The sequence below is a fragment of the Lucilia cuprina genome, chromosome 6, assembly GCF_022045245.1.
Source record: "Lucilia cuprina isolate Lc7/37 chromosome 6, ASM2204524v1, whole genome shotgun sequence".
Classification (NCBI taxonomy): Eukaryota; Metazoa; Arthropoda; class Insecta; order Diptera; family Calliphoridae; genus Lucilia; species Lucilia cuprina.
The window spans coordinates 62,002,123-62,017,171 of record NC_060954.1 but is presented as its reverse complement, the minus strand read 5'-3'; the positions used below and the strand labels follow the sequence as shown (position 1 = coordinate 62,017,171).

At 31.1% G+C, this 15,049-nt stretch overlaps 2 protein-coding genes across 3 annotated transcripts; one reads left to right on the top strand and one right to left on the bottom strand.

Annotated features, from left to right (window-relative positions):
- Nucleotides 1–275: 275 nt before the first annotated feature.
- LOC111684580 (SRSF protein kinase 1) lies at nucleotides 276–8,606 on the bottom strand. 2 transcript variants are annotated; one of them, XM_023446781.2, is made up of 4 exons: nucleotides 8,487–8,606; nucleotides 6,761–7,764; nucleotides 1,913–2,935; nucleotides 276–1,846 (listed from the first exon to the last, which is right to left on the bottom strand). In XM_023446781.2, the coding sequence occupies exons 2-4, from the start codon at nucleotides 7,560–7,562 to the stop codon at nucleotides 903–905; spliced, it is 2,769 nt and encodes a 922-aa protein (XP_023302549.2). In that variant the 5' UTR covers nucleotides 7,563–7,764; nucleotides 8,487–8,606; the 3' UTR covers nucleotides 276–902. The 2 variants fall into 2 exon arrangements, with proteins under 2 accessions (XP_023302549.2, XP_046809849.1); XM_046953893.1 differs by lacking the exon at nucleotides 8,487–8,606 and adding an exon at nucleotides 7,841–8,069.
- A 731-nt stretch (nucleotides 8,607–9,337) lies between these two features.
- Nucleotides 9,338–13,385, top strand: LOC111684581 (protein phtf). Its single transcript, XM_023446784.2, has 11 exons — nucleotides 9,338–9,663; nucleotides 9,723–9,862; nucleotides 10,133–10,410; nucleotides 10,467–10,660; nucleotides 10,726–11,560; nucleotides 11,635–11,887; nucleotides 11,955–12,089; nucleotides 12,151–12,550; nucleotides 12,613–12,742; nucleotides 12,807–13,064; nucleotides 13,132–13,385. The coding sequence occupies exons 1-11, from the start codon at nucleotides 9,638–9,640 to the stop codon at nucleotides 13,357–13,359; spliced, it is 2,877 nt and encodes a 958-aa protein (XP_023302552.2). The 5' UTR covers nucleotides 9,338–9,637; the 3' UTR covers nucleotides 13,360–13,385.
- Nucleotides 13,386–15,049: the final 1,664 nt, after the last annotated feature.

The window sequence follows — 15,049 nt, the reverse complement described above, 5'->3', positions numbered from 1 at the left end:
CTTGCTCCATTTTATTTAAATTTCTTTTCCACCAAGGCAAATAAAATCCAACTAAAAATGTAATTTAATACAACAAAGGAAATTTAAAATATAAAAAATACACACACAATAGTCATGTAATTTGTAACATATTAAATAATTGCAATTTCATTTGTTAGTCTTCGATTTTTTCATAAAAAAAAGAATTAAAATAAAACAAAACTAAAATGATAAAATTACTTAAGAAAAAAATGCCTAAAAACTGGAAAGTTAACTGAGAGAAGAAATACCACCAATCAAGTTATCAATCTATCTGCATTTTCATACTATATAAATATATAATTTTGTATACGGATGTATATAAAAACGTATATAGCGATATACATAGAAATCGTCCATTACAAATATTATGATTCGTAAACTTATTTTTTCTTAAACATGCGACGCAGTGTTTTGCGCCAGCACAAACTATGCGCAGCATTCGTTGCAGTTACCGGTTGCGGTGATAGGGATTTCGAAGACGAGAGGCGCCAAAATGATGTTATTAAGGATTGAGATGGAGATCGGTTGTTTGGTGTATTCTTGGTTTTCTTGGAGGGTGTAGGTCTTTCCATAGACGGAATAGCGGCAGGCATTGAGGGTGACCGCAGATACGTGGCTGTACTACAAGTACCGGCAGCTAAGTCACAGTCTATGGGAGCTGGCAGAGACAAACATGGTATATAACGTCGTGGATGAAGTGTATGCGGTGGTAGTAATGGAGAGGGTGATCCGGATCCAGAAGAAGAGGTAGAAGTAGCAACAGAGGAGGAGGAAGAAGAAGAAGCCGTAGTTGCAGTGGGTGTTAAAAATGATAAAGACAATGTTGGTGGTCGTGGTGATGATGATGTTGATGACGATGGACAGGGATTAATTAGTTTATTTTATCTTAACCAAGGATGTTGCAGACAATCCGATGCGGTAGCTCTCTTGGCTGGATCAAATTCTAGCATTGGCCTTAAGAAATCAGCAAATGCTTCAGCCTCTTCTAATGCCCATTCGTATTTTTCGTGTAGTACATCAACAAGACCCCATGGCTTCAGTCCGGTAATATTGCGCAACTCACCTTTACGATTAAAACTATGTGTGGCATATGCACCACGGAATATAATGTGCGGCGGTATGGGACCCAACAGTTCAATGATGTGGGCAATGTGATCTTCATCACGCGAATAGTTGTCACCCGAATGTGGTTCAAACAAATAGTCGCCGGTTGCCAGCTCAAAAGCCATACAGGCTGTGCTCCAAATATCGGCCGAGCAATCGTAGCCGGCGCCCAGTATCACTTCCAATGAACGATACTGACGCGTCTGTATGTCTTCGGTGAAGTGCTTGTCGACCCAACAAGCATTGCCCAAGTCGGCAATTTTAACTTCAAACTCACAAGGTTCTAGTGCTGGATCTTTCCTGGGCATTTGTTTTTGAGGACGTTCTGTTGGACCATTTATTTGTTGTTGTTGCTGCTGCTGCTGGTGTTGTATTTGTTGCTGTTGTTGTTGTGATTGTGGAGGCTGCTGCTGTTGATTATTTGAATTTTTCTGATTATTATTTGTTTTATTGTTCGTTTTGTTATTGTTGTTGTTATTATTCGTTTTATTTTGGTTGTTTGTTGTAGGATGATGAGTCTTATTCTTTTGTTTTTGCTGTTTAACACCATCTCCAGCATTAGATGATTGTCCCTTTAAAGTAGCTGACGAACTGCTAGAATCGTTTAATTCCCCCTTAATTGTATTGCTGCCACTACTGGACGATGTTGTTGAAATCGTTTCAGTTACTTTTTGTTGCTCCTCCTTTTGAATTGGTTGCTGTTGCTGTTGATTGGCTTTTTCTGAAACAAAAAACAAAAACGATATAAATACGTTGTTCACTGTTGCAAATTACATTCAATACTTACTCTTGTTCTTCTTCTTCTTTTTCTTCTTATTTTCCTGATTTCCCGTAGTAGAAACATCATTTTCATCAGCACCGGCATTATTACCACTAGTACCAGCATTTGGTTTAATTGGTGGTTTATTTTGTGTTTTAGTTTTAGCAACAGTCTTTTCTTCTCCTCTAACTGCTACTTCATCATCGTCGTCAGCATCAGCATCGGCCGCTTTCTCTTCGGCTACATCATCTTGTACCGCATCATCATCGTCATTTTCAGCATCAGAAACATCGCCGTTTTGTACAAGTTCGGATGATTTTTTAGAAGTAGCACCGCTACCACTATTACTACTATCTTCTTGCTGTTGTTGTTTATTAGGGTCTTCGCCCTCGGCACCGGTTTGTTCCAAGTAATCCCATTGTTTTTTGAAGAGTTCTAGACGTTTCTTGGCCTTCTTCTTCAATTTTCTCTTTTTATTTTTGCTCATTTTTCCCGTAATTTGAGGTTCGCGATACTCTTTCGGAGCCCGGCTCACAAACGAAGGAAACATTTTAAAATTCATAACATACAGCTCAGTGGCTTCATTTGCCAGCTTTCGTACGTAATTATCGTCCACGCACAGCAGGACATTCTCGGGTTTAATGTCGGTATGTATAATTTTACAGCAAGTATGCAGATAATCAAGACCCTCAAGCACTTGGCGCGTTATGGTTTTAACATTTTCGATCGGTATGCCACGATAATTTGATTTGCGAATAAGCTTCAAGAGATTATCACCTAGTACCTCGAATACCATGCAAATATGGGTACCATTCACTCCAGATATCTTGAAGTCATCCAATAACTGGACGGTCTTTTGACGACGTGGGTTGTTCGGCTCCGAATCTCGCACAGACTTGAGTATTTTGATTTCATCTTTTGCCGTTTCGGCAAAATGATGAGCAGATTTCACAATTTTTATGGCCACATAACGTTTTTCTTGAAAATCCCAGCAAAGCCATACGGTAGAGAAATGACCCCAGCCCAACTTGCGTACAACATGATAACGTCCTGAAAAAAACAAAAAATTATTTTATTTATTGTAAAGATAAGTTTTAAAATAATTTAATAATTAATAGCAGAAGTTTAAAAATAAAACAAAATTCACCTAAAAGATAAATAAAATCTGTGAATTTCGTACAATCATCAAGTAAATTCATGGTGGAACTGCTGTCATGTTTCTTTTTTTCTGATTTATTGTCATTTAAATAAATTAGTTTACTTTTCGCTTTTTATTGTAGTTGTCGTCGTAATCGTCTCATTACTTTCAATGTCAGTTGGAAACTAAAAAAAAAAAACTTTTGATTTTGGATTATTAACGTCCACTACTACTGTCCTTTTGTTTGACTCTGTCTGTTTGTATAGTGTTCTATGACAACAATAATTGTGGTTCAGTTTTTGTGGCAAATCAGTCAGCTATTTAAAAGAGTTTTAAATTTATTTAAATCTGTATTTGGTTAAAATATAAATATATGTAGCAAAATAAAAAATACATGTAGCAATACAAAAAATTTATATTTCAAAACAAATGTTTTAAAATTCAATCTACTTAGCCAATTCAAAAGGAATGGTACTTATATTTAATTAGTTTATTTCTTGTTCTATATTAAATATAAACTGTGCAAATATTTAAAGTTCTGTAGTCAATTAAAATGTCACTACATTCTTCAATTATTGTTGCAGTTTAGGAACACATGATGTATGAACAGTATACAATTTGCAAACATACATTAACATGCATATGGGTGTATATTAGACGGACTTCTTAAAATAAAATATTTCACATGAAGTTATACATTCAATCAATTCTATCTTTGTTTTGTTTGATTTGGTCACCTGGACCAATATTAAAAATGGTTTTGGGTTAATAAATAAAATGTAGTTTTATTTTTAAGGAAAATATAAAATATCGGTTTTAAACTTTTAAAATGTGTATATATTTTCCAGAGTCAGCCGGTCTAATGTACATACATATGTATGTATTTTTTTATATATTCAACATGTAATGGAATTCAATATTGTAATATATGTACGTTAATATTTGACCATTGTACACATGGGTTTTAATCATCCACCCTCAATTCCTTTGTTGCTGCATACCGTCATTCATATTGTAAACACTTGGTCATTCATTGGACATTAAATATAAATTTGCTATAAACTTTAATCAATTGATTTAATTTTTATTTTTTATTTTTATATTATTTGTATTAATATGCATGTCTGTGTGGAAATATGTTGTTATTACGATTTAAGCTAATAATGACATTAATTTAAAAGATAGATAGATAGATAGATAGATAGATAGATAGATAGATAGATAGATAGATAGAGAGAGAGATAGATAGATAGACAGACAGACAGACAGACAGACAGATAGATAGATAGATAGATAGATAGATAGATAGATAGATAGATAGATAGATAGATAGATAGATAGATTGATTGATAGAAAGATAGATAGATAGCTATATAGATAGGTATTAAAACGAATTTCACTAAATTGTTTAATTTTGCAAAAATATGTTAAACGTTTAAAAACGAATAATTTTTCTTCTAATTAATAATAATGGGTATGTTATCTAAATCCCCAAATTAGTTAATATTAAATTTAGATTTTTTTTGATTCAAAACCAAAAAGTGAATACCTATACACTAAAAGAAAAGACAATAGCAGTAGCGGTAGTAGTTGTAGTAGTACAAGTGAAATTGTTAAGCATTCTCGAAATGAATCATAGAAACATGTTTTGTTATTAATTGGAACAGAACCACAAAATCAATCAACCAGCCAATCGATTGGCTTGTTATGACGATGTTGTTGTTGCCATTGCCATTTTAACCATAGCACCGGCCGTTTATATGTATGTAAAATTTTGTTTGCTTCTTGTTTTATTCTTTTTTTTTAAGCTTCATCAGTCTGATAAAAATATGTATGTTAAGATAAATGGATTTTGTTGTGGCTGTTCGTAGGTATCTTATATTTTTGTGTTTATGTTTATTTTCTAGACAAATACAGGGATTAAAATGATGAATTCATAGATTATTGAAATCAATGTTAATATGACGTCCTACTAGAACGACTTCATAAGATGACGACGAAAAAGAATTTTACACATATCAGTTTTTGTTCTTAATAGTTAAATGTTACTATGAAACAGTCAGTGTTGAACTGAACTCTACTTTATCATGAATGTAATATTATGTACGTATTTACAAAGATAAAAAATGCATTCTTTTAAATATCTGACTTTTAATCATATAAATATTTGTTGTGGTGTTTTAAAATCACACTCATCATCTCGATTTAAGATGGATGATACAACACCGAACATATTCTGTCTCACAATTGCCACCTGTGTTTTGTTTTTTCAAAGTACATATTGTATTTATTAGAGAACAAGAAACCCTTTCAATTCAATAAACAATTGATTTGCGCACTATTTGGCACTTTGTATTTTTTTTCTATATATGTATCTGTATACAGTTCAGATACATACATATATCAACATATATGTATGTACATATGTATGTATCTAATTTAAAAGAACAATATAGAATATGTATTTTATGTTGGTTTCTAACATTATTATTAGTAGTACAAGTTGTTGGGTTGAGTTTGATTTGCTTTAATAAACGACAAAAAAAACACACACACAGATATTTAAATCCATTCAACCGTTATATAAAAATGAAAATCTCAGAACTTTAAATATGACAGACAATCGGACAGAAGGACGTATAAAACAATAATATAAACAAACACACTCACACACTCACATATTCGCGTTGTATGATTTAATGTAATGAAAATATATTTTTAAACAAATTTATTTAAAAAGACATGCATGACGTGTGTGTACTCGCATGTACAATTGTTTCTATTTAATAAAAGTGTTATTCACTCCCAAGTGTATGTGTGTAATTTTGGTTTAAAAGCAAACAAATATTTTCATAATTAATTGATGTATAAGTACGTTAGAAAACCAAAAATAAAACCCAAAAGAAAATAATTAACATAAGTCTGTGACTTATAAATGAGAAATGGCAGCTAGAGTGTCCAGATTATTTGCAATTACTTACATATGTATGAATCTATTAAATAATTGCCGTCATTTAGACTAAGAGAACTTATATGCATGATAAAATAATATAAAATTCGGTCATTTTTTTAAGAAAAAAAAATTGTGAAAATCTTTATCTCAGATATAGTATACAAAATAGTTTACAGATTGAGAAAGAAATTTGTGAGTAATAAAAATAAATTTCGATATCTTTTAATCAGATGTAAAGTGATATACACACATATATCGGTATACATGCCATGGTATAATAATATGTTTAACATAACATTCCATTCCAATGGATTTTTCATATTTTGCCCAAAAATGAACATTATTGTTTTGATTAACTTCGCTGCATGATTTTATATATTCCAGCACATTACTCCCTGTCCCCTAAAACGACCTCTTCAGAAAACTACCTTAAGATATAATGTTCAGAAACAAGAAGAGAAAACGTAACATTTTATATAAAATTCATCCTTTTTTAAATTTTTTATACAGAAATTTAAAAATTCTTTCTGAATATGTACTTAAGTAGTTTTACACAGGAAGAATCCAGTATATACATATAACATTCTTCTTCAACATTTTATGAAAATACTTTTTGAAAATTACTTTAAAAATGTGGGTTTGTGTCAAGCCTATAATCATTTAAAATAATTTATTAAAAAACGTCTAATGCCCTCTATACATATGCCTTATCAAAATAACCTTATGTTTTTATAAAAATAAAAACAAATATCATAAATTTTTAGCGGTTTGTCTTTCAGCTTACCATGAAATAGATCACCAATATTTACTGGATGATAGCCTCCCCTGCAGTAATCCTCTTTTAATTCTTGTTCATCGTTTTCACTATTTATTTCGGATTCTTCAGAATCGTTGGAAGAACTACGTGGTGGATAAAGATATTGTTGTAGTTGCTGTTGTTGCTGCTGTTGTTGTTGTTGTTGCTGCTGCTGTTGTCTCTTTTGATTTTCAGCATGATAAATAGGATCCGTGTACTGTTGATTTTGATAGTGCATGTAATCATCGTGATTCAACGATTCTGTTGCATAATGCTGTTGGGATGATTGTTGTCGATAATCATCATCATCATAATCGTCATCATCGTTATCATTGCATTGTTGTTGTTGTTGTTGACTACTAAGTTGAGATTGTTTTTTTGCTTTACATTTCTTTGTTGTTGTAGTCGAAGACTTTTGCATAAAATTCACCTCATCCAGTGTATTGGAAGAGCCAGTTATAGGTGTGTTATCAGCTAACGAATTTGAACCGCTTGAGGAGGGGGCTGCACAGAAAGATTTAGAAATTTTTGCCGAAATATCGCACACATCTGTTACAAAATTGGGCGACTGTAGGCCACTATCCTCCAAATGATTGTTGATGGCAACATCTGGTGGCGAGGAATTTTCTTCATTTACTTCGTAATGTTGTTGCTGTTGTTGTTGCTGCTGCTGTTGTTGTTGACCACCGGCAACACCATTTGCTTTACCGCGTTTCTTATTTGCCTTGTGACGTTTCTTTTTAGCTTGTATGGCCAAAACCCGTCTGTTGACGTCAGCCTTGTTGTTCATTTTTTGTGGTTGTTACTACTACTGGTTGTTAGTTGTTGGTTGATTGGTATTGAACGAATAATATACAAACAGAAACGAAACCAAAAATCTTACAAAGATAAAATCGGGTCAACTTTGCCTAGATCTTAGAGCTCTGTAATTGTGTGTTTGCTGTATTTATATTCCTTTCAGGAGTCTTGGTGATTTCAAATGCCTTGGAGTCCTAAAATAAACAAAATGAACATTTTGTAAAAATTCTTAATTTACGTTTCGTATTTTCACTAAAAACTCTCACTCACACTAATCACACTCATTTATTTTAAACACTCAAATTCACTGATTTTTTCTTTTTTAAGAATTACAAACGCTCACACTCTACAAATGGGTGGTTTAGAAGAAAATTAGAAAACAAGAGAAAAAAATATTGGTAAAATGTTCAACTCCAATTTTCTGTTTATTCACTCAAATTATTCGTTGCATATAAATAATTTACACATTTATAATTGTCAAATTTGTTTACGTAAAATTCAAAGATTATAAATAAAGATTTTTATGCTTTTTTCAAAAAAAAAGTGGAAAAAATCTATGTTCCAAGTTATTCTTTCAGATATTGTAAAAAAACACACACACTTGCACTTCATCAAAGTGTAAAGTAAAAAACAAAATAGCAAGCAAAGCAATGTAACTACATTTTTTCGTTTCATTTCCAACTAGACCTCTCTTTCTGTTACATGCCTTTGACATATGTTTTCTCTTTTAAACACTATCTTTTTGTCTCTATCTTAATCGTTCACTATATTTTGCATATATCTTTTGACATACTTTAGAATTTTCTGCACAATCTTGTTGAAAAAACAATCTAAATAAGCATTTGTAATAATTATTTTTGTACAATTCTTTTTCTAAGAGAACTTTTTTATTTATATTTCAATAAATTTTGCTTACATGTGTAGAAATATATTCACAAACTCTCAAATAAAAAACACGCTGGTTCTAGATGCTGAACAATTGGCAAAATGCTATTTTTCGCAACGAACAGACTACAAAGTGTGATATTAATGTGTGAAATGCAATGGAAATGAAATTAGGAATGAACTTACGAGAAATGTCAAAAAATACAACTCTTCTCTTTAAAAAATCGCTAGAGAAGACCATGTCTGTGCCTGCAATGCTGGAATGTAGGGTTTTTAAAATATTATTTTAAATAATATCTATATAATTAAAATAAACATTCATTATATTTTTGCTTAGAAAGCTTCGTACGCATTGCTGTCAAAGTTTGTTATTGTTTACATTTTTATGTTTGAAATTTTCCGTTAAAACAGGAAAAAATTTCGAAAAAATCTATTTTGAACTTTTTGTATAAAATCTTTTTATAGAAAATACCAAGCATTTTGTAAACAATTATTTTTTTTTTAATAATGACATAATTGGTATGCATATAACAATTTTATATAACAACGATATATATTATGATAAATGTTAACAAATTTACACTTATGAGGTATTTAACCTATTTAATATATTTATGTACATTTTTTATAAAATATAAAAATTTCCAGAAAAAGAGCGAATTTATGTTTTACCAATGAAATTTGACAATACACCTACTCCTAAAAGTGCCAATACGAAGTCAAACTCTACATATATCCACGAATCAGCTGTTCTCATAACTCTACCTTTTAATTAATATATCGTGTTTTTGACACCTTATGTAAATTCGCCTGGTACATATGTGTTTTGTTTTTTCTTGTTCAGTTTTGTTTCTTTTTTCTTGTAGAGAAATACAAAAAAAATATTGAAGAAATCATGATAAGAATTTCTAAAATAGCTTAACAAAATTATTGATCATTAATTTAAAAATACAACTAAATGAAAAATTATTGAGTATAAACAAGAAAAAACTAAATGTTTGTCCTAGAATAATTCATAAATTACAAAAGTTATTGGAAGGAAAATTTGTCTTCGGCTTTGCCAGTAAGTTGTTTTTTCCTCCTTCTTCGATTGTTATTGTTTCTTTACATTTTTCTATTGTGGTAAAAACATTGAACTTCTTGTTTTGCCTAAAAAATTAACAATAAGTGGAACAAAAAATTATGATATTGGATGAAATTGTGTCATGGTAAGAAGAAAATTTAATTAATATTTATAAATAAATTAAAATTATTCTTTGAAATAAAGGTATCAGAAAAAGATTGGCACATATGACAAGGAACCATGGGAAAAAACAGTTGAACAAAAGATACTGGATGGTTTCAGCAGTGTGACATTGAAAACAGCTAAATTGAAAACTGAACTTATTGATGTGGATTTAGTTAGAGGTATGTATGCAAATATGTATTAATTTTATAGAAAACTTATGAAGTGAATGTGGGTGAGTGATTGTGTTTGTTAAATTTGTCTAAAATGATCTCTGATAAAAGGGTGGGTGGGTTAAAGTAAAATAACTATATAGCAGTTTTAAGGCTGGAACATATTTAACCTTTAATATTAGTTCCAGAGAACTTAAGACAAATTCAAAAGATAATAACTTTCAACATTCATTTTATATTGCAAAACAATCTGAGTATTTTTTTTTTTTAATTTTGTAGGCTCTACATTTCCTAAAGCAAAACCAAAACAATCTCTCTTAACTGTTATACGTTTGGCTGTATTGCGTTATTTACTTTTGCCACTTTATGCACAATGGTGGGTGAAACAAACATCGCCGAATGCTTTTGGCCTGTTGCTTTTTCTATATATAACACAAATGATAAATTGGGCGGTTTACACATTTAATGTCAACCGTTCAGAACTAAATGATGAATTAGTTTCAATTAAAACCAATAACACAAATAATAATGCTGCAGATAAAGTAACGGAAAATGAGGTAAACGTTTTATTTTTGTCATTTTATTATTACCTAATAATAATTCCTACTTTTAGCACATAGTTTCCATATCAGAACTTTTAATACCCATGGTTTTAAGCCTTTTCCTTAGTTTAATACACTCACAGATTGTGGCCACAAACATTGCTCAGAGTGGCACCAAGTGTAAAAGACGACGTTATTCAAATACCAGCCAAAATGGTAAACCTGCAAAAGAGAACAAATTGCGTCGGCGTAAAAAGTTGGTAAAGTAAGTATAGATTATATAAAGATTTCGTTCTCTTAATATAACAAATCTCTTATCAATAATAAAAGACTGCGTAATCACGATTTATTGGTTGAAAATACTGCAATCAAATCCTTGTCACTTAAAAAATATGCTGCTGGTAGCACAGAGATTTTAACCAAGTCAAATTCAGAGATTTCTTCTAATGCCTCTACCAATACTGCTACAACAACAATACTTTCGACTAAACAATGCAATACCACATCACCTACAGCCACAACGCAAGACATATTACTTTTACAATCTCATTCTACAACATGCACATCAAACCTGCCTCTAACTCAGACTGTTGCTAGTAATAAATTAAAATTAAATCTAGTGGAAACTCTGTGCCCGCATTCAAATTCTGAAGATCTCCTACATTTAGACAACGACACTGAGTGTTCGATTAGAAAACGCAATGTCAATTGGCATTCTCCTATTCACAAATATGCCATCACCACAACAACATCGACCCAAGAAAAACAACAGCAAACATCTCCACAATCCATATCCACCACTAGCAGTACTCATACATCACATGTTGGTGATAACTCTAGTATTTCGTCAGGCAGTACGTCACCTGTTTCGCCTACAAAAACAGTACGTATCGATGAATGTGTGCAGGAATTCTACGATGATCTAATCAATCGTACCACAGAGCCCCTAACAAAAGCCTCTACAGATTCAACTGAAGCGGGTGTTGTTAGAGGCGTTAGTACGGTTTCCAATGCTCGTCGTGCTGTTGGCGAGGATGATGGTTTTGAAAGTCTTAATGGTAAAAGTTCAAGTGGGGAGGATACAAACGCTTCACCTCATGTAACAAAAAATCAATTACGTTTACGTTTAAACACCATGGACAATCATCAACGTCTGCAGAATGAGGTATATTTCTGGCGTGTGTATATTAACTAAAATAACGTATGTAACTAATTGATCTTCTATGTTTAAAATTTAAGCCTTTACAGCAAAATACCACTTCCATTTGTTATCGTCGAAAAGGAGTAAATCTTACGACCATAGATAATACTGATTATATGACAACAACGAAACAAATGAATAGTGCAAAACCACGTGATATAAGTAGCGAGGAAACTGAGGATGAGGGCGATGATGGCGAACTTATATCCAGTCCGGCTTCACAAGGCAATATATCAAACTATAACGAATGTACAACATCAGCTACAGAATGGTTGGGCATAACAACAAACAGTAAGTAGACAATTCAAAGAATTATTTATTTTTTCTGTTTACTAATTGTTGTAAAAAAAAACAACAGGCGATGACTGCAGTTATAGTTCAGAGTATGACAATTCAGATAATTATAAAAGTAATCAGTATTCTGATGAAAATGATTGTGATTTGGATTTTACGCCTACCACTATATTAAATCCCCATGGAACAAGTGATAGAAGTATGTGCTGTGTAATGATTCAGAAATACTAGTTATATTAACGTTTAAATTTTCACTTCAGTTAGTTGTACAATTTGGGATCAACGTGAAATAAAAAAAGCACAAATGTCGGTCTTGGAAATATCATCTTGTATCATTGATAATGTCGAATCAATGCCAGAAACAAATGATTACATATACATTGGTATATTCTTTTCATTGCTCTTGTCTTTGATACCGTGCTTTTGTCGTTTGTGCGAAGTAACACTTGATACGGAAAATCCCAACGAAATAAATTATTTAGATTTGCCCATGATGTTGTGGGAAAAGGCCTCATTTTCATTTATGGCAATTTTTCGTTTTGCCTTCGGCCATACACAATGGGAACGTACAGTATTGGTTATTGGTTTAATACAACGCATCTGTTTGACACTTGTGCTTTTTATGATTTTTGCTGTGGCCGAAAGGACATTTAAGCAAAGGTATGTACATATACGGTGAATGTAAGTTAAATTAAGGAAAAATACTTAAATAATGTTTTAAGGTTTTTATATGCAAAGCTTTTTTCGCATTTAACATCTTCACGTCGGGCTAGAAAATCCAATTTACCCCATTTTAGATTGAATAAAGTGCGAAATATTAAAACCTGGTTGAGTGTTAGATCATATTTGAAGGTATGTAAACGTAAAACGCCTTTGTTTAATAGGTCTCAACAATAATTGTTTGATTGATTTGTAGAAACGTGGACCTCAGCGTTCGGTGGACATTATAGTATCAGCTGCTTTTATTATCACCTTACTATTGTTAGCATTTTTAAGTGTGGAATGGCTTAAGGATTCAGTACATTTACACTCACACTTAAATTTAGAGGCTCTTATGTGGTCCACCACAATTGGTATATTTCTGTTGCGCTTTATGACATTGGGCAACAAAATTCACCACAAATATCGTAGCGTTTCTGTATTGATAACAGAGCAAATAAATTTATATTTACAGGTATGTAACTAAAATATATATTTAATCAAGTTTTCTTGTTTATATAATATTTCTTATGTTTATACAGATTGAAAAGAAACCGAAAAAGAAAGATGAACTAATGGTTTCAAATAGCGTTTTAAAATTAGCGTCTGATCTTCTAAAAGAACTGGAAACACCTTTTAAAATATCTGGCCTTAGTGCCAATCCTTATCTGTTTACCACCATTAAAGTGGTTATACTTTCAGCTTTATCCGGTGTTCTTAGTGAAATGTTGGGCTTTAAGCTTAAACTACATAAAATTAAAATTAAATAAAGTACCTTCTATATTTTCTTTTGTTATTTTTTTTTTTCTATTTTATTTTACTTATTAGTATACTATTTACTTTATATTTCAATTATTATAGAAATTTATTAATTAAAAAATTCCTCTTCTTTCCTGTATTACGTTTTACTAATATAGAATCTAGAAAAAGAGGAATCATGAACAAATCTTGTTGCCATTAGATATTCTAGTATGTAGACAAATTATATTCCTATTAAAAAAAACTAAAGTGGTGAAATTATTAATTTATATTTTCGTAAATTGTATCCTTTTTGTTTTTTATAAAGACTAATTTTTATCAAATATTTGTATAATAAAATTAAAAATAAAATGTTAAATATTAAAACTAACAAAATTTTGTTTAATGTATAAATAAGGATTATATCTTGATTAAACTGTTGTTTTGTTTTTCATCTTTAACAAAAACGAGTAATAATATAGAATATTGTTTTATTTAAATAAAATAATAAAACATATAAACGTTCAAAAACCTCGCAAACTGTGCAATCTGTGCATTTTCGATTTTACATTGAATTATTCACAAATTGTGTGGTATTTTACTTCCACAACACTGAAACATTTGATCGCCTATTTGAACTGATAATTTTAAACTAAATTTTCTCAAGTTTGCAAGTATTCGTTTACAAAATGCTTGGTAATTTCAGATTTTTTACATAAATAATTCAAAATACTAACGAAGTTTTCCCTGTTTTAACGGAAATTTTTGAATATTAAAATGTAAACAATATTAAAATTTGACAGCGGTGCGTACGCACTTAAAAAATATCAGCTGATTGAACAACAACACCACCTTATGAAATCTTAGCAGGCTTCACAGTCGATTTTTAGCCGCCGCCGTTAACATTTGACGACGCAAGGCTGTGAACAGCAGTCAGCGCGTGTCGCTGCTTTTACTTCAAACACTTTGTGTTTGTAGCAAACACGAGATACGAAAAATACATTGCTGTTTGACAAACCAAAGTTTCCTAGGCCGTCAAACAAATGTATTTTAAAGGGACATCAAACAGAATCTGTTTGAAGGAAAAATTCTGCAATTTTTTAGGCGCAGTTATGTTTTTGCGCCAATTTTTTGCAAATTCTTCTTTTATCAGCTTCTGCATTTTACATACATTTTGAGTTTGTAACAAACGCAGAACGTATTAAATTTGGAAATTTTTTGAAAGTTTTTATACAAAAAAATTTTAATCCGTGTGCACTAAAACAGTAAAAAAGTCTATGAGATGCTATAACGTATCAAACTTTGAACAATTCACAAAGTAAAGGAAAAAGGAGTTATTATACTATAAAATTTGAAAATACTCTGTGTGCACCAAAACAGACAATAGTAATAGGGTTCTATAGTTGAAACGAAAAGTCGACTTTTCGACTTTTTTCATTTAGTTAAAAGTCGACTTTTCGACCTTTTGCATTTTATGAAAAGTCGATTTTTCGACTTTTTTCATTTAAATAAAAGTCGACTTTTAGATTTTTCGACTATAAGTATTTTATAAATAGTCGACTTTTCGACTTTTTCCGACTTTTTGACTATTTTCGACTTCTTTCTACTTTTTTCCGACTATTTTTTGACTTTTTTCGAGTTTTTCCGACCATTTTAGAGTTTTTGGCTTTTTTCCACTTTTTTAAAATTTTTGACTATTTTTGACTTGTTTCTACAATTTTC

Bases quoted from the DNA above. Each gene is read 5' to 3' on its own strand.
- LOC111684580 (XM_023446781.2), bottom strand. From the start codon at position 7,562: ATGAACAACAAGGCTGACGTCAACAGACGGGTTTTGGCCATACAAGCT. The intron at 2,936-6,760 runs GTAAGCTGAAAG...TGTTTTTTTCAG, and splicing joins TATTGGTGATCTATTTCATG to GACGTTATCATGTTGTACGC. The intron at 1,847-1,912 runs GTAAGTATTGAA...TTTTTGTTTCAG, and splicing joins AAAGAAGAAGAAGAACAAGA to AAAAAGCCAATCAACAGCAA.
- LOC111684581 (XM_023446784.2), top strand. From the start codon at position 9,638: ATGATATTGGATGAAATTGTGTCATG. The intron at 10,411-10,466 runs GTAAACGTTTTA...TCCTACTTTTAG, and splicing joins ATAAAGTAACGGAAAATGAG to CACATAGTTTCCATATCAGA. The intron at 12,090-12,150 runs GTATGTGCTGTG...TTTTCACTTCAG, and splicing joins CCATGGAACAAGTGATAGAA to TTAGTTGTACAATTTGGGAT.